Raw genomic sequence first — 19974 nt, forward strand, 5'->3', positions numbered from 1 at the left:
GAAAGTGTGTAATTTAGTTCATCTTGTTTTTGAAGAAGGATTTATCAGCTTGAAGGATTATGAGGTTTTCTGTGGTATGTTTAATTTGGAGATGAAAGAAAGAAGGTTTAGAGGTCATGTTGGGAGATACTCTGTTCCAGAACATTTGCAGTTTATTGATGAAAGCTATGTTGAGTATTTGGATGCCTTAATGATCAAAACGACTGGAAATCTAAGAATGCTGATTAGAGTGGATCAGTTTGAAGGTGCAGATATTAATTTGTTGCTTGGATTGTTGACCAGGTGCACAACTGAACAGACTCATCCTTTTAGAGTTAAGTTGTTGAAACACTTGCAGGGTAAGTTGCCCATGTTGAAGAAAATGAGATATATGAAGAGCAAGTGTAAGTTGATTGAGAAGGAGCTTACAAAACTGAAGGAGTAGAAGAACAGGTAGTTTTGACATCATCAGATAGGGGGAGATTGTTGGAAAATGATCTGATGAGTCAAAATGTTTTTGCAGGAGTTTAGAGTCTGAATGTTAGAGTCTGGAGTTGCAGAATCTGTTGTGGTCAACGGTTTAATTACTTGATAATGAAGCTATGGGAATTCTGGAGATCTGGATAAATATTTAGAAGATCACGTTTTGATTTGATATTATCTCTAGAAGATAAACACTGATTTGTTTAGAATATTAATAAGTTTAAGTTTATCTTTTCCTATTTTCTAGTCAAGTAGTTTTGGAAACCAAATCATAAAGATTTGGTTTATCTTGTATAAATAGGGGTACGATGATTCTGTATTTTGTATCTTTTGAAGCACGAATACTTTTCTCTCTTATTCTATCAATTCGTGTTCTCTCAATTTCATGTTCATATAATTCTTATTTATTGTTTATTGAGAGTCTTGTGTTCATAATCAAGTTATTGTGAACTAATACCTGCAAATATAGACAACTCTAAAAATTAATTGTAACAAACAAACTGAAAGTAAACCCTAACCTTTCACCATGTCGATCGCCTCTAACGTCCAAAATCATCGATCGACCAGACGACCGAGTGAAACTTACTTTATCGTGTTGTAAAAAATGGATATAAGTTAAATGAAAACCTTAGCCCGTCCAAGACCAAATGTAGAAATCAAAACCTTTCCTCCATTTACAACATCTATGAACCTGAAACGATAAAATATAAAAATTAATAAAGTTGCTAAACATCAGTGTTTTCGAACATGATGGAATGTTGGTGATAATATGAACTAAGCCATGAGAAGTTTCCAAGATATGGTACTTCAAATACACACCAAAATTTTTATAACTAAATATTAATCAAAACCTACATAATATAGTTCTCGAAACGTAAAACTGTTAGAAAATAAAATAAATAAAAACCATCAACGGCTATAACTCCCAACGGCTCTTTAGGACCAACTAGCCGTTAGTTTTTTGTTTATAAATAGATTAGTATCTCATTGTAAAAACTAATTCAGCTTGTATCAATATAGTTCAATCAATACAAACGATCAATTCTTACAAGTTTTACATATCAATTCTTCAATTGTAACATGGTATCAGAGCTTTGGTGTTGATCTTGGATCAAAACACAAACTTAGCTTCATCATTTACCGATTTTTAGGCTGCCATGTCAAGAATTGATGGTAGCCCAGAAATACAGAAGCAGAAAATAAGCTTCTTGAATCAAGTTGCCATATCAAGAGATGATGGTAGCTCAATTAATCAAACACAGTGCAATGATTTCAAAATACAAAATATGAAATCTGAACAATTAAGGTTGAGCAAAAAATTACTTACCTTAGCGTTCTCTGTCAACCACCACCGGTCACCATCAGAATTGCAGAATTCAAAGCTTACCAAGAAGGTGCAAGGCTGAAGATGGCAAAGATGGGGACAACAGCGGCGGCCGGAGACAATAAAGCAGCTGAGGTGGCGACGACGGCCGGCGGCCACCATGAGGTTACCGACAACGGCGTCTTCAAACTCTCCCAAAATTCAAAAAAAGGTACTTCGAACTTTAAATCCTTGGATCAATCGTACAAATCGACCAAATGGGTGAGGGTGAAACCCTCAAACCCTAAGGTTGCATATAATTGCTATGAATCGGGTAGAGCTAGAACCCGAAACTTGAAATCGATAGATGAGGAAGCAACATTGATAAACCATAATCGCTTCAATTGTCTTGAAGAAATAATTGATAATAGGAATTTAGACCCAATTTCTGGATCTTCCAAAAAAGCAATCGATGATATAGATGATATGGTTGATAGGATGAACTGTAAACGGGTTGGGAAAATAAAAAAGTAATAAAGCAAAAACCTTATCACATGGCATTTCATCAGATGACCTTTCAAGAAATAAAGAGTTAAAAAATCACTTGTTGAATTTTTTGACTTTGATTATTTACTTAATAAAGATTCTCTTAAAAAATCAATTTGTCAAAAATCTTTAAATCATTTAAATAAATCTTCTCAAATTGGAAAAGCAAATGCAATTTCAAACATAAAAAGTAGTGAATGGATATTTGACTGTGGTGCTACAGACACCATGACATTTAAAAAATCTGATTTTTGCTATAACTCAAAACCTTGAAAAAATCAAATTCAGACGGCCAATGGTGGGGTGGTTCAAGTCAAAGGGGGAGGTACTATTGAAATTTCCCCAACCATTAAGCTATCAAACTGCCTATATATTCCAGATCTGTCCCATAAACTATTATCTGTTAGCCACGTTACAAATGAACTAAATTGCACTGTATTACTACACCCAACGTTCTGCATATTGCAAGATATTAGAACCGGGGTGATTATTGGACGTGGCACCGAACGGGGTGGGTTATACTATGTGGACGAAGTAACCCAACAAGGTACCGTGATGCTTGCACACGGAACACATGATAGGGAGGCTTGGCTATGGCATAGAAGGTTAGGTCACCCTTCCGCAAGTTATTTAAATCTTCTTTTTCCAAAATTATTTCCACCAAATACCGTTTTAACTTGCGAGACTTGTATTTTGGCAAAAAGTCGTAAAAATACTTTTAAACCTAGTAAAACAAGGAAAAATATTCCGTTTTCATTAATTCACTCTGATGTGTGGGGTCCTTCTCCAATTAATGGGGGCAAAAACCTTCGCTATTTTTTACTTTTTATTGATGATTGTACACGCATGACCTATACTTATTTTTTAACAAATAAATCGGAAGTGTTTGAAAAATTCTCTACATTTTATACTATGATTCAAACTCAATATAAAAGAAACGTACAAGTTTTAAGATCAGACAATGGAGGAGAATTTGTAAACACCTCTATGAAACAATTTTGTCAAGAAAAAGGAATTATTCATCAAACTTCGTGTGCTCACACCCCTGAACAAAATGGAGTTGCCGAGAGGAAAAATTGTATTATTTTAGAAATAACGCGGGCTCTCCTAATAGAATCAAATGTCCCGAGAAGTTTTTGGCCGGAAGCACTTGCCACAGAAACTTACCTTATAAATCGACTTCCGACCAAAATTCTTGATCTCCAAACTCCACTTCAAGCACTTTCCAAATTTCATGAACTCCCGTCTAATCTTACTATCAAACCTAGAATATTTGGGTGTTCTGTCTTCGTTCACATACCTAAACAAGAACGAACTAAACTTGACCCATGTGCTAAAAAATGTGTTTTTGTTGGGTATGGGGTAAACCAAAAAGGGTATAGATGCTACAGCCCGAAAAGACGTCACATATTCACTACAATGAATTGTGACTTTCTTGAGACTGAATATTATTATGGTCCACAACACACAAGTGAGGGGGAGATTGAAACTAATGACACTGTGAGTTGGTTAGAAAGGATTCCCTCATCAGAAGAAATAAATCACACTATCAACACATCACAAGATGTTGAAACCGAGAATCCAGCACACAACGAACCAAAATGTTCAAGTCAAACTGAATCGACTCAACAAACTCAAATTCCCGATGAACCAAAAAGTTCAAATCATGAATCGACTCAACAAATTCCCGACAAACCACAAAGTTCAACTCATGAATCGACTCAACAAATTCCCGACGAACCACAAAGTTCAACTCATGAATCGACTCAACAAATTCTCGAAGAACCACAAAGAAGTTCAAGTCAGGAATCAAGTCAACAAATTCTAGATGAACCAGCTGCAAGTCAAAATGAAGGTTATGTACTTCCTCCAAGAGCTAACAAGGGAGTTCCACCTAAAAGATATGATCCCGAGAAAGAAGCTCTTAGATCAAGATATCCGATGGCAAATATAGCAAAAGGAAATTTATCAGAAGAAGCAAAGAAATTCAATTCTGCGATATACTCTGAAGAAATACCAACTTCCGTAGAACAAGCGCTGAAATCAAAATACTGGAGAAATGCAATGAAAGTTGAAATGGAAGCTTTGAAGAAAAGTGATACATGGGAAAAATGTATTCTTCCCCACGAGAAGAAGCCAGTAGGATGTCGCTGGGTGTTTACAATAAAACACAAATCAGATGGCACAATTGAAAGATATAAAGCCCGGCTAGTTGCCAAGGGATATACTCAGACTTATGGGATAGACTATTCCGAGACTTTTTCACCGGTGGCTAAAATTGACACCATTAGAGTTCTCTTCTCTGTTGCCGCAAATAAAGGATGGCCCCTTCACCAATTTGATGTGAAAAATGCTTTTCTACATGGCGAACTTAAGGAAGAGGTTTATATGCAAGCTCCACCAGGATTCTCAGAAAACTTCAAAAACAGGGAAGTTTGTCGCCTTAAAAAATCTTTATATGGGCTAAAACAATCCCCTCGGGCTTGGTTTGGGAAATTTACCTTAGCAATGAAAAAATATGGCTATAAACAAAGTAATTCAGAGCACACACTATTTTTTAAACAAAGAAACCAACTGATAACTTGTTTGATTATTTATGTCGATGACATGATCATTACAGGAAATGACAGAGATGAATTTTTTAACTTAAAAACATACTTATCAAATGAATTTGAAATGAAAGATTTGGGAAGACTAAAATACTTCTTAGGGATTGAAGTTTTACGGTATCAACAAGGAATATTTATATGTCAAAAGAAATATGTGCTTGATTTACTTGCTGAAACAAGGATGATCGACTGCAAACCAGCTGAGACCCCTGCAATTCCAAACCAGAAGTTGTTTATCGAAGAAGGAGCTGAACTTGCAAATAAAGAACAATACCAAAGGATCGTTGGAAAGCTTATCTACCTTGCTCATACTCATCCAGATATCTCGTATCCAGTAGGAGTCGTCAGCCAGTTTATGCATCATCCTCAAGTACATCACATGGAAGCTGTGTGGAGAATCATCAGATACCTCAAAAGAACAGCTGGACATGGAGTTGTATTCAAAAACAACGGACTCCTTAAAACTTAGATATATACAGATGCAAGCTGGGGAGGTGAAAAAGGAGACAGAAAATCCACATCAGGGTATTTTTCCTCTGTTGGCGGGAACCTGGTTACATGGAAAAGTAAAAAACAAAAGGTTATAGCTCTTTCAAGTGCTGAAGCTGAATTCAGAGGAATAGCACGAGGAGTACAAGAAGCGTTATGGATTCGAAAGCTACTAACGGAGATCGGATTCCCACCAGAAGACACTAGTCAGATTTTTTGCGACAATGAAGCAGCAATTGCTATTTCAGAAAACCCAGTTCAACATGATCGGACAAAACATGTTGAAATCGACAGACACTTCATAAAGGAAAAACTCGAAGCCGAAATTATCTCTCTCCCATTTGTTAGATCTGAAGACCAATTAGCAGATATACTCACAAAGGCGGTCAACGGAAGAATTTTCAGTGAAGTCTTAGTCAAGTTGAATATCGGGAATCCCACTATTCAACTTGAGGGGGAGTGTTAGAAAATAAAATAAATAAAACCCATCAACGGCTATAACTCCCAACGGCTCTTTAGGACCAACTAGCCGTTAGTTTTTTGTTTATAAATAGATTAGCATCTCATTGTAAAAACTAATTCGGCTTGTATCAATATAGTTCAATCAATACAAACGATCAATTCTTACAAGTTTTACATATCAATTCTTCAATTGTAACAAAAACATCAGAAGTTAGGTTGAAAAAATGAGAAAACATAAAATCTCACTATGAATTCACACAACATTCAGTTACATAATTGAACAATTAATTTACCACTCAAATAGCATATCCTCACTTAGTCGTATATATAACATTAGTTTTAGCCAAAATTTCTTTTATAGCTTTGATTCTTATCACAAACATTTAAGAATACCAATTCCTATTTACACCAACTTTGAGATACCGGGTCAAAAAACATACTGTGTACTCGTTTAAGCACTTCAAGAACTGATGCAAAAGCACCATCATTTTCGCTTTCATCACTTCTCAATTCAGAAAGAGATTTAATCTTGTAGTCAAATTGTTTACAACCAGAGGCGAAAAAAAGATATCTTTCCATTAAGATCAAACTATCCTTGTGCTTCATCCATACATAAGTATTTATGATGTCAAAATTCAAATTGCTTACCTGTTCAATATCATCAAGGATCAGAATAACACTTTCTTCACTTTCTTGCCCCAGTAGCACATCAAGACCCTTCTGATGTTTTGTGGTGCAATCACGTTGTGCAATAACCTTAGAGTCAAAGTAAACCTTACCAGGATCGAGCAGATTTGCCATTTCTGATGCATAAGCACGCTCACCCATAGTGTAAATGTACATTTCATACACTTTACTTGCTTCTTTCAGGAAAGTGTGAACAAAAGGCCTCAACTTAGTTACCATGTGCATGAATGGCAATTTGAAAAGACCACCTCTCAATGCATCTGTCATTACAAATTATGAGTTACACACATAGTTAATATGATGTTACCCATTCTTGATGCAGATACGGGCCAGCTGGGCTATTTGGAAAGTGGGCTGTAGATGGGGCCTCTCACTTTGAATGTTTATTTCTAATACTTGGATGTGGACCGATTTAATTTGAGATGGGAATTGAAGACTTAACAGCTCGTGGAAATACCAAGTGTTGAAGTTTTTTATTAAGTTATCATTAAATAAGAGAGTTGTTTCAAATTCCAAGTTTATCTTTTATTTGTCTTCTTTTAAAATATCTATATATATTCTTGTAAGCTGTTACAATGGCAGTACTTTTTGTTTTTGAAGTTATCCTAAAATAAAGATTGAACCGTGAAGGTTTCATCAACATTAAACCGAGAAGGTTGAACACTCTATCTTTCGTTATTTGTTTAGCCTCGATCATATACTAGTCGTATAACTGAGAAGGTTGTACATTATTTGGTATCAGATTCCAGGATGGCTGAACATATTTATCAAGGAAGAACAAGAGGTGTAGGCAGTAGTAGAAATGCCAACAGAGGCAACTACATCGATCCCCGTGATGAAGAAATTGCTCTTCTTCAGCGACGACTTGCTAAACTTGAACGCCATCACAACAGAAAGTACACCAACTCCAAATGGACAGCTGATCGCGATGATCATTATAACCCATTTGGTCAGCAGCATCATGGATATCATAGGGAATATCGAGATGATCCCTTGCGTAATATATAGGGATGAAAGTCGAGGTCCCCATGTTCACCGGAGAGGCACATCCTGATGACTTTCTTGATTGGTTGAGTACGGTGGAGCGTGTGTTTGATGTAGAGGATCTTCCGGAGAACTTGAAGGTGAAGCTTGTTGCCCTCAAACTCAGGAAACACGCTTCACTTTGGTGGGACCGTGTTAAGAAACAACGGGATCTTTCCCGCAAATCTAAAGTAGCAACATGGGAGAAGATGAAGAGGCTCATGAAGGATAAATTTTTACCCGAGAATCATCGACAATAAGCCTTTATCGAGTATCATAAATTGCATCAGTAATCTATGAGCATAGAGGAGCTTATTCACGAGTTTGATAAATTACGTATGCAGTGCGATGTGAATGCAGCAGAAGAGCATATTATAGCGCGATTCTTAGGCGCCCTTAAACCTGAAATTGCTGATATGGTATGTTTACAACCCCATTGGACTTATACTGACGTTTGTAGGCTTGCTTTGAAGGTGGAAAGGGAACAACATAAAGGAAAGACTAGCGTTCCTTTAGTGCGAAACGCAACCCCGCCAAAGTCCACTTTTTCGCCTACGTATAAGGGAAAAGGGGAAACCCATACACTGACTCCACAGAAAAACACAAATCCGAAGTGTTATAGGTGTCAAAAAATGGGGCATTATGCACGTGAATGCCCGAATAAACGCACCATTACCGTATGGGAAGAAACTGATGCACCCCATTATGATTCTGATGATGATAAAAGGTATACGCAAAACTCAAAAAACATTGAGCAGGAGGAAGTTGTGTATGCCAAAAAAGGAGATGCACTGGTTATCCGCAGATCTCTTAACAGTTCAAACATTACTCCAACTGATGATTATTCATGGCTGCGTAACAATATTTTCAATACCAATGTTACATCAACGGGTAAGGCGTGTTCAATGGTTATCGATGGTGGAAGTTGTGCTAATGTTGTGTCTAAAAAGATGGTAGAAGAATTAGACCTTCAAGCTGAGGACCGAAACACGTACAATTTCTACACGGATGGGGTTAACATTACCCTTGCTCCCATAGACACACACAAAACAGCAAAAAAAGAGCCAAATATTTTCCTTAACCGTACTGTTTTTGATTTTGGGTTTGCGTATAGAGCTAGTCAGGTGGCGTTCGACTTATTGTCACAGCCTATAAAGACCGCAAAGACCGCGGGTCCGCAAGATGGGGTTAATATTTTTTTGGTACCACTCGATACCCGAAAGAAAGAGCTGAACGATTCAACATTGCTCCTCAATCACACTGCTTTCCAGCTCCCTACAAAGTCCAGTTCACGAACCTTTGCACATGTCATTGAAGAAACTAATGACGACAATTCACACAACCCACAACAAGTACTCCCATTATTACCCGAATTTTATGATGTGTTACCAGATGCTATTCCACCAGGATTACCACCAAAGCGCGAAATACAACATTGTGTTACACCCCTGGACATGTTACCATATCCTAATAATTGCACAGGTCCCACTGATGGGGTTGCTCAAGCAGGTGAAATCAAGTCCCTACACAAGCAGGTACATGGTCGTGTTGAAGCTCAATATGTCAGGTACAAACAGCGGGTTGATAAGCGGCGAAAGAATGTTGTATATCAGGAAGGTGACCTTGTTTGGATACATTTGAGGAAGGAAAGGTTCCCTGGGGGTCGTTATGGTAAGCTTAACCCGCGTACCGACGGTCCGTTTCGAGTGTTGAAACGCATCAATGACAATGCCTATAAAATTGATCTTCAGGGTCACTACAACGTCTCCGCTACCTTTCATGTGGCAGACCTCTCTCCATACGTTCATGACATCGATGACTTTGACTTGAGGTCGAGTCTCTCCAAAGGGGGAGGGGATGATGCAGATACGGGCCAGCTGGGCTGTTTGGAAAGTGGGCTGCAGATGGGGCCTCTCAGTTTGAATGTTTATTTCTAAGACTTGGATGTGGACCAATTTAATTTAAGATGGGAATTGAAGACTTAACAGCTCGTGGGAATACCTAGTGTTGAAGTTTTTTATTAAGTTATCATTAAATAAGAGAGTTGTTTCAAATTCCTAGTTTATCTTTTATTTGTCTTCTTTTAAAATATCTATATATATTCTTGTAAGCTGTTACAATGGCAGTACTTTTTGTTTTTGAAGTTATCCTGAAATAAAGATTGAACCGTGAAGGTTTCATCAACATTAAACCGAGAAGGTTTAACACTCTATCTTTCGTTATTTGTTTACCCTCGATCATATACTAGTCGTATAACTGAGAAGGTTGTACATTACTTTCTACAAAAAATAATCTAAAACACACTTTATCTTTACCTTGAGAAGGATCGTCAGGGTTCATCAGATATTGTTCTTCTTGCGTGATATCTAATATCCTAGTTGAATTTAGTAATGTGTGGTCTAAGTCAAGTACGAAAATAAGTTTTTTATGACGCATCAAATTCTTTAGATCGTTCTCACGCAGTCGATATATCTCCTCATCAGCAAGCCTCAGATCCTGCAACATCACAAGATTCCTTGATAACACAATTTCTAGAACTTATGTATGATTTAAGGATAAAAATATATAAGAGGAGATATTTTTGTTTATATAAAAAATGATAACCTTGTGATATATATACCCAAATGCGACACCTGACTGACTGTCCGCTTTCTCTCCACACTTTAAGCACATTCCTCCAATAAAACCAGGATGTGAGCACATATTCACATTCATTGATGCTTCTGATCAAGAAGATTAACAGGAACTTCAAAATTTGCAGATCAAGATGATATTACAGCCTAAAGTGGATTAAGTTCTACAGATTTCAGGACATACCCTAAGTAGTGGGGTATTTTATATGCTTCTCAGTATATTTTTTTTTATTTCTTAAAAAGACTTGGTATAGTCTTATTTTCTGGAAACCATAATACATACTAACGAATAGAATAAAAGCATCACCTATAACTTCCACTTGTTCAATATGAGATGTTGAACCACTTGATTCTTCTGTACTTCCCAATACGCTGATCTTCCTCCTCTTCGTGCTGTGAAAGATCAAACCATTTAAACACGGACAAAATGACCCGCAATTGATTGCTCGTGCGAGTGATGAAGAACATTAGCAACAACTATTTAGGCGGGTTTCGACCCAATATAAACAACATCAAACATCAATTCATACACTAAATCAACACATACAATCATGTAATCACATTATGATAAGTCTACATTATAATTTCAATCAATAACGTCACTCAAATGCGTGCAAAACAAGACATACACGTTAAAACTCCTTTTTCTGACCAAAATAAAGTGTTATCCAGCTTCTTAAAAGTTTAACATTGAAAAGTACTCTTCAATACGATTCCAACGATATTTGATTCATCAAAAACGGAGTTACGGTTTGAAAGTTACGCCCTTTTCAATTTTACCAAACGCTGACCAGTGCTCACTCGCGCGGATAAGGCCTCACTCATGCGAGTGAGTCCTCAACCGCATGGTTGAGCCTCAAATGCGTGGTCACTTGTGCGAGTGACTTGTCACTCGTGTGGGAGCTGAAGAACAGCTCCAGCACGCTGTTTTTCGCGTTTTTGACCCCCTAAATCTTGTTTTTTCCAAGTTCTAACACCAAAGCCACTTGAAAAATATCATATAAACTATATAGCAACTATTTCTAATATCAATTAAGCATAACAAACACAATTTATCAAGATTCAAGCTCAAAATTACATAAAACCCATTTTACACCCCAAACCCAATTTCTATGAATTAAACCATGAATTCAAGCACACAAACCTGGATAGATGCTTACAAAGATGATATAATTCAGTTCCTATAACTTCACAAATCAATTTCAAGCTTGGATCAATTTAGGGTTTGAGATGGTGTAGAGTTTAGGTACGTACTTGTTGGGAAAAGTCTAGAAAATGGGTGAAAGAAGCAAATACATACACTCTTATGTGTTAAAATATAATATCCCATAATACACGGGTATTTATCAGTTATCTAATATCTTTCATACCTCGTTAGAAGGCCCTAACGGAGTCCAAATTAAACAAATGAACCTGTTCTGTGACCCTTGTCACAAACTGGTCTTAACCAAATACACAATTAATTATAAACATACAATTATTAAAATCACTAATTACGCCCCTACCCAAGGGTACAATGGTCATTTCAACTAGGCCCAAAATGCGGATGTTACACACGTAACTGGCATCACATAGCTAGTCATAATGATTGTAACCGTGAAGAAACACTAGCCGGACCTTTTCGGGTAGACTGAAAGCACCGTGACGCCTTAGCCGGACCATCTCCCAGTTCAGCATTCCAAACCGACATATGGCCACCTTCCCGGGTCGAACATGCCATCCCGGAAGAAGTGCGCCGTCCAGGAACATACACCTCATCCCGGAGCGAGCATGCAAGCAAGTTGCATGCCACGTTAACCCGCGAATATAGGAAAGTTTGTTGGGATCTGTTATTCCCATGAAAATGACAGGTGCCACGTCACCCCTCGGAATTAGCAAAGTTCGTTATAACCATGAAAGGGACATGTGTCACGTCACCATTCCCTCATAAACATCTACAAATATGTGAGCAAGATCACCAATCACACAACACTGGATGCATTAACGTTACTCTGCCCAAATCAATTACGGTAGCGCTACTCCAGTCGTTAACTCAGTTTCGATCGGTGCACCGACCACCATCGGAATTAATCTTCGCCTTAAGATATTAACTTATTCGATCACAATCGAATAAGGTTAATTTGATCGATTGTTTTACGCCCTTGGAATCCATATTTCAAATCGGGGTTCGCACAATTATTGGAGTTAAAACATTCGATCTACTCTTTTCCCAAATCAAGCATTCAAACCCGAAATCTATTCATACTAGACGATTTTGGTTTGATCAGGCCTCAATATTTAGTTGCAAATTTATGTAATATTCCTTTGTCATTCTTTGATTTATTTTTTTTAAAAGGCAAACATACACACACACACACACACACACACACCCACCCCATTAACACGAATATTTACAACCACGAATATGTCCCAAGTGGGACTCGAACCCTCAACCTCTTGGTTGGAGGGCCACCACGATACCGCTGGGCCAAATGCCCTTTGGTCATTCTTCGATTTATTTAATCATCTATTACTTGAATAGAATTAATTTGGCGTTATTAATTAGGTTTGAGAAATAAATTTAGCAAAGGAAATGAGGATGAATGAAGTATTAGCAAATAACTAGTTGTGGAACCCTCGCTTCGCACCGGGAGCTCCGTTTTGAATGCGAGTTAAAAAAAAGTCTTACTGGTTGGCTTAGGGCGGTCGAACTTTTCCAGATCTATTTTGTAAAAAAGAATTTTTTTCGACATCTAACATTGAAGGGTTGTTCCTTTTGTAAAAGTTGCTTCTTTGGCCTTTTTTTTGTTTTTTAAAGTTAGTTGATCTATTTTGTAAAAAAGAATATTTTTCGACATATTTTGGTAGCATTGACGGTTTGTTCCTTGTATGAAAGTTGCATCTTTTATCGTTGAGGAAGGAAAAAAAAAAAGGTAGTTGATTTTTTTGTAAAAAAGAATTTTTTTCGACATCTTTTGGTAACATTGAAGGGTTGGTTCTTTTACGAAAGTTGCTTCTTTTATCGTTAGAGACAAAAAAAAAAGTGAAATGATGAAAATACTCCTGATTACTATTGATGAATAGTGCTACATGATTTTGTGTTTTAGATAGTAATAGTAAAGTAACAGTAATAGTAATAGTAATAGTAATTCAATTGAATGGTTGGATTAACATCTAAACATATCATCAAGGGCTAAGACTCATTATGCTTTGCTAATATTGATTTTGTTTCAATATGTAAATAATAAATATGTTGTAAATTTAGTAGTTAAATATGGATGGTAATTAGTCAAATATGGATAGTAAAATTTGTACTATATATATGTGCATAATGTAAGTTACAAAAACACACATATACATTAAATACATCACACCTCTTCAACCTCTTTCTCTCCTATATCTTCTACAACACATCTCTCTTTTATTGGTTCTTTCAATTTGAATATATTGAACCAGGCCACTAAAGGTAGTTATAAGCCTACTGAAATATAACACGTTATCAGCACGAAGTGCTCCGTATAATCAAGGTTTATCTAAGCAAGCACACGTCACTAATCAAGGTAAGAAATTATCTAACTTTTATTAACTTCACTAACATTTATATTTATGTTATTTAAGTTATATATGGTTGGTTATACCGCCTGAATTATATTTCTGTAATCTAACTTTTATTAACTTCACTAACATTTATATTTATGTTATTTAAGTTATATATGGTCGGTTATACCGCCTGAATTATATTTTCTGTAATCTAACTCTTATTAACTTCACTAACATTTATATTTATGTTAATAAGACCTCATGATTGTACGCAACACGTCATTTGACAACACGGTACTTTATGTACGCAACACGTCATTTGACAACACGGTACCATGGGTCGAGATTAATTCCGATCAATACGAATACGATGGGGCCTTTATATGTTATCTAACATTTATGATTACTTATGCAATTAATCATTATTTATTTCATGCATACTAATGTTTATTCTTAAAAGTAAATCTTAAAAGTTAAAATAAGAAAAAATAGTTTGTATTTTTATTAAAAGTAAATCTTAAAAGTTAAAATAAGAAAAAATAGTTTGTATTTTTATTAAAAGTAAATCTTAAAAGTTAAAATAAGAAAAAGTAGTTTGTATTTTTATTAAAAGTAAATCTTAAAAGTTAAAATAAGAAAAGTAGTTTGTATTTTTATTAAAAGTAAATCTTAAAAGTTAAAATAAGAAAAAGTAGTTTGTATTTTTATTAAAAGTAAATCTTAAAAGTTAAAATAAGAAAAAAAAATCTTGTCCTTTATATTACTCATACGCGTTTTGATATAGTGACTTTATTCGTTAACGTCAACTAACGACGTTACAACGGTCATATATACATAACGGTTGTTAACGTCAACTGACTACGTTACAACAACTATATTTTTCAAATATAAAATAAACATCTCCGTTTTCACATTTTCACAAATCAATCTTCATTTTTCAGATTACTACTCTCAAAAAGTTTTTGTAAAAATGATTCACACAAGGATGATTTTTCCTATTGTATTGGTCATATTAACTATCATCATTGTTGCTAATATACCACCGGGTGAACCTATATTCTATCCTGCCCTTGTGGTTTTATTATTTGTAATCATACCATTATTCTGTTGTTTGCTACTTATGAATTTAAAATGATTCTAATTTCATTTTATTATTTGTCTATGAATAGAAGTTGATTATGATTATGATTTATGTTATTCATCTTTTTGATAATAGAAAATGTCGAATTTGAAAAGGCTTAAATTTGCTCATTTAGAACAAGTGGGAACAACTACTTAACATTGGTTATGAATGTAGAAAAACATCTCGAATCAAACGGTATTTTAGAAACCCTGAATGAAATAACAATTATTCCGAACAAGAGAAAGCAATAGTAAGTATTTTTCTTAGCAAACATATTGACGAGTCCTTAGAATCTACATATTATATGATCGAAAATCCAAGTGTATTATGGAAAATACTCAAAGATAGATACGATATTAATTATCAAAAAAAATAAAAAAAATAATAATAACGGTGATCCATGAAAGAATAAAATTAAAGATATTAGTAGACGCTCTTATAAGAATTCCGGAGATTCTTATTAATGATCTAGTAACGTGGATCATCAGTCTAGTATTTCTTGAATACATGAACATCTTGTTTAGCTCTACAAATAAGTCCCAAAAGAAAAGAAAACGAGAGTGAATCTGTTGACAAATCTTGATTAAATTAACCCTGAGCTACCTTGAGACTTGAATGGTTTGAATTTTTTAAGATGCCTAGTTTTTTTTATGTATCGCTCATAAATAAATGGTTTTAGACCATAACGCATATGTTTTATTAAGTGTTATCTTTTATGTACTTCAGATTATAACTTGTTTGCAGGTAATATAATTTGATTATCTTGCTGAAATATAACTCATTATTTGATTATCTTATTTGAAGTTTTAGTATGAATCCTGCTGAAATACAACATCAATTAAATGGTAAAGACCTATGTATTGCAGATAGTAGTAACATACACACTATGATCAAATCTAAGAAATATATCATTGATTTAAATCAAATGAAGGAATTATAAATACTATATCAGCTCTTGCAAACTTGATATAAGGAACGAAAAAGGCAAAATTTCATATTACCAAATGGTACGAATTTTTTGGTAAACAATGTCTTGTTTTCTCCCAAATCAAAGAGAAATTTGTTAAGTTTCTCTGATATATATCATAATGGATATGATTATCAGTCAATGATAATCGAAAATGAGAAATATCTATGTAGCACCGAAAAGCGCATATGATAAAAAGCGCATATGATGAAAAGCGCAGCGCATAGGATTAAAAGCGCATATGATGAAAAGCGCAACGCATATGATTAAAAGCGCATATGATAAAAAACGCATATGATGAAAAGCGCAGCGCATATAATTAAAAGCGCATATAATGAAAAGTGCATATGACGAAAAGCGCAGCACATATGATTAAAAGCGCATATGGTGAAAATGATATATGATGAAAAGCACATATAGTGATTAATGAAAAGCACATATAGTGATTAACGAAAAACACATATGGTGATTAATGAAAAGCACATATGGCGATTAATGAAAAGCACATTGAGAAATAATCACCAATGTTTCTTGAAAGAATTCAAGGGTATATATATGGACCAATTCATCCATCATGTGGACCATTTTTCTAATAGACGCATCTAACGCATGGTCTCATGTTTGTGTGTTATCAAGCCGTAATATGGCATTTACAAAGTTTCTTGCACAAATTATTAAATTAAGAACACATTATTCTGATTACACCATTAAAAGGATGAGACTTGATAATGCTGGTGAGTTAACATCTCAAGCTTTTAATGATTATTATATGTCTACAAGGATTGTTGTTGAACATCCAGTTGCTCATGTGCATACACAAAATTGGTTTAGCTGAATCAATAGATAAACGCTTATAGCTAATAAGTAGACAATTAGAAATGAGTACAAAACTCTCAATATTTATATGGGGACATGTAAATTTACATGATGTGACATTAATTCGCATTAAATCAAGTGCAAGTTATAAATATTCTCCATTACCAACTTAATTTTAGTGGAGACCGAATATTTTCCATCTTAGAATATTTGGTTGTGAAGTGTATTTTTAATTGAACAATCACAACAAATGGTTCCTCAAAGAAGGATTGAAATATATGTTAGATATGAAACATCTTCAATCATAAGATATATTGAACCCATGACGGGTGATGTGTTTACAGCAAGTTTTGTCGATTGTCACTTTAATGAAACATTGTTCCCTATATTAGGGGGAGAAATGAAATATAAATAAAATGATGTTTCATGGTGTGAACATCAATTAAGGAATATTGATCATCGCACAAAAGAATGCGAAAAGAAAGTTCAAATATAATGCATATGCAAGAACTTGCAAATTAATTACTTTATGCATTTAAAGATACAAAAAATAAGTGACTAAATCATATATACCAGCAGTAAATGCTTCAGCTAGAATTGAAATTACAAAAGTTGGCAATAATGTCACTTCTGAGTCTTTGCTACGGCAGAAACGTGGGAGACCAATTGGTTCCAAAGATAAAAATACTCGAAAAAGAAAATCAGCTGATAATGAGGTAAAAGAAAGTGTTCAAGAAGAACCACAAATCAATACTCCTTCTGCAGAGGATATTGATAAATGTAAATACATAAATTACAATAAATTATGCAATATTATGAAACTGAAATGAAATAAAAAATCTTGATGAAATATTTTCATATAATGTTACAATGACATCATGAATAAAGATGATGATCTGGAACCAAAATCTGTCATTGAATATCAAAATAGACGTGATTGAACTCAACGGAAAGGAGCAATACGAGCTGAATTAGAATCGCTCAATAAAAGAAAAGTTTTTGGATCAATCGTTATCACTTTTAAAGATGTGAAACAATGGGATACAAATGAATTTTTATCCGAAAAGAAATGTGCAAATGAAGTTACAAGGCAAAACTTGACTTGTAACTCAAGATTTCCCACAAAGACCAGAAATGAATTAGGAGAAAAATTATCCTCCTATAATGAATACAATTACTTATTAGATACTTAATCAACCTGGTAGTTATTTAAATGCATCTCATGGATGTTGTTACTACTTATCTGTATGGATCACTTAATAATGATATATGAATATACCTGAAGGGTTAAGGTATCATAAGCATCTAATGCAAAACCCAATGAAATATATTCCATTAAATCACAAAGATTTCTAAATGGGTTTATACAATCGGGACGTATGTGGTATAATCGATTAAATTACTACTTGATAAGAAAAGGGTATACATATAAACTTATTTGCACGTGTGTTTTATAAAAACAATGTTCGGATATGTGATCATAGCTGTTTATATCAATTATCTTAAATAAAGAAATCTATGAAGCCATTCAACTTCTAAAGAAAGATTTTAAAATAAAAATAAAAATCAAGTATTACGTTGATTTACGTATTGAGCATATAACTAATGACTTACTTATACATCAAACAACTTATACCGAAAAGATTTTAAAATATTTTAATATGGACAAGACAAAAACCATTAAGTACTCATATGGTTGTTAGATCTTAATATTGATACTAATCCATTTCATCCTCTAGAAGATCATGAAGATCTTCTTGGTTCAGAAGTTCCATATTTTAGTGCAATTGGGGCTCTTATGTATCTTACAAATTATACAAGATCTGACATTTCTTTTGCAGTTAATTTGTTGACAAGGTTCAGCTCAGCCCCTACCAAAAGACATTGGAATGGGATCAAACAAATAGTTTGATACCTTCGGGGAACTACTGATTTACAATTATTTTATTCTAACAACTCGAAACAAGATTTGTTTGGTTATACAGATGCAGATTATTTATCTGATCTACATAAAGCTAAATCTCAAACTGGATATGTATTCCTAAATGGAGGCACCACAATATCATGACGTTCTCAAAACAAACACTTGTTGCAACATCATCAAATCATGCCGAAGTGATTGCGTTACATGAAGCTACTCGGGAATGATTTTAGTTAAGATCAATGATACAAATCATTATTGATTCTTGTGGACTAGAACGCTATAAAAGCCCAACAACTATCTATGAAGATAATACAGCTTACATAGTACAAATGAAAGAAGAGTATCAAAAATGACAGAACAAAACATAAATGCTGACGAGGCGCTAAAGCTATAAACGGTCTTAACGGTCATAAGTTTGATGGAAAAGAATGGTATATTGGTAAGGCTCAGAAAAAGACTGAAAGGGAATAGGAATTGAAACAACAGTTTGAGCAAACCATGAAGGAGACTGTAGACAAATCACATGGGTCAAACTTGTACATAAAAGATTTAGATGATACAGTTTCAGATGAAAACCTCAGATTCTTCTCATATACTCAAGATCTCGTAAAAGACAACCAGATTAAAATGAGATACGTTCAATCAACAACTCTGCTGATCTTTATACCAAAGCACTGTTAATCGCCGTTTTCAAAACATACGTTCACAATATTGGCATGAGGCAAGTTCAAAAGATGTGACGACTCAGCGTTGTCTACTTGAGGGGGAGTCAACTCTATGCTGCACTCTTTTTCCCTTAGCTAAAGTTTTATCCCACTGGGTTTTCTTTAGCAAGGTTTTTAACGAGGCAGTATTAATTGCTCTTTAAAAAATTACTATCCAAGGGGGAGTGTTGTAAATTTAGTAGTTAAATATGGATGTTAATTAGTCAAATATGGATAGTAAAATTTGTACTATATATATGTGCATAATGTAAGTTACAAAAACACACATATACATTAAATACATCACACCTCTTCAACCTCTTTCTCTCCTATATCTTCTACAACACATCTCTCTTTTATTGGTTCTTTCAATTTGAATATATTGAACCAGACCACTAAAGGTAGTTATAAGCCTACTGAAATATAACAAAATAATAATTAAAAGAGAAGAGAAGAGATATATTAAAAATTAAAAAGTTAATGTTAGTCAATATCCGAGTTCTTCCCAAGTCGTCGAAAATTCCTCAAAAAGTTTCGGCCGAGTTCTCGTGGAGTTGCTAGTTTTACAACCTTCACCAAGACCCTTAAATCCCTAAATCTACTTGTTCACTCATTTTAAATTTTCGTTACATATTCCTTCAATCAATTTTTACTCTCAAGTGAATAGTGATACATGATTTTGTCTTTTATATCATTATCATGTATCC

General features: G+C 34.6%; 1 protein-coding gene across 1 annotated transcript; it reads right to left on the minus strand.

The window, feature by feature from the left end:
- Window positions 1–6270: 6270 nt before the first annotated feature.
- LOC139899809 (RNA polymerase II C-terminal domain phosphatase-like 4) lies at window positions 6271–11904 on the minus strand. Its single transcript, XM_071882644.1, has 5 exons — window positions 11810–11904; window positions 10522–10607; window positions 10186–10301; window positions 9897–10077; window positions 6271–6818 (listed from the first exon to the last, which is right to left on the minus strand). Exons 1-5 carry the CDS (start codon window positions 11902–11904, stop codon window positions 6271–6273), a joined length of 1026 nt encoding a protein of 341 aa, XP_071738745.1.
- Between the last annotated feature and the right edge of the window lie 8070 nt (window positions 11905–19974).

This window comes from Rutidosis leptorrhynchoides, chromosome 3 (assembly GCF_046630445.1).
Source record: "Rutidosis leptorrhynchoides isolate AG116_Rl617_1_P2 chromosome 3, CSIRO_AGI_Rlap_v1, whole genome shotgun sequence".
NCBI classification, from domain to species: domain Eukaryota; kingdom Viridiplantae; phylum Streptophyta; class Magnoliopsida; order Asterales; family Asteraceae; genus Rutidosis; species Rutidosis leptorrhynchoides.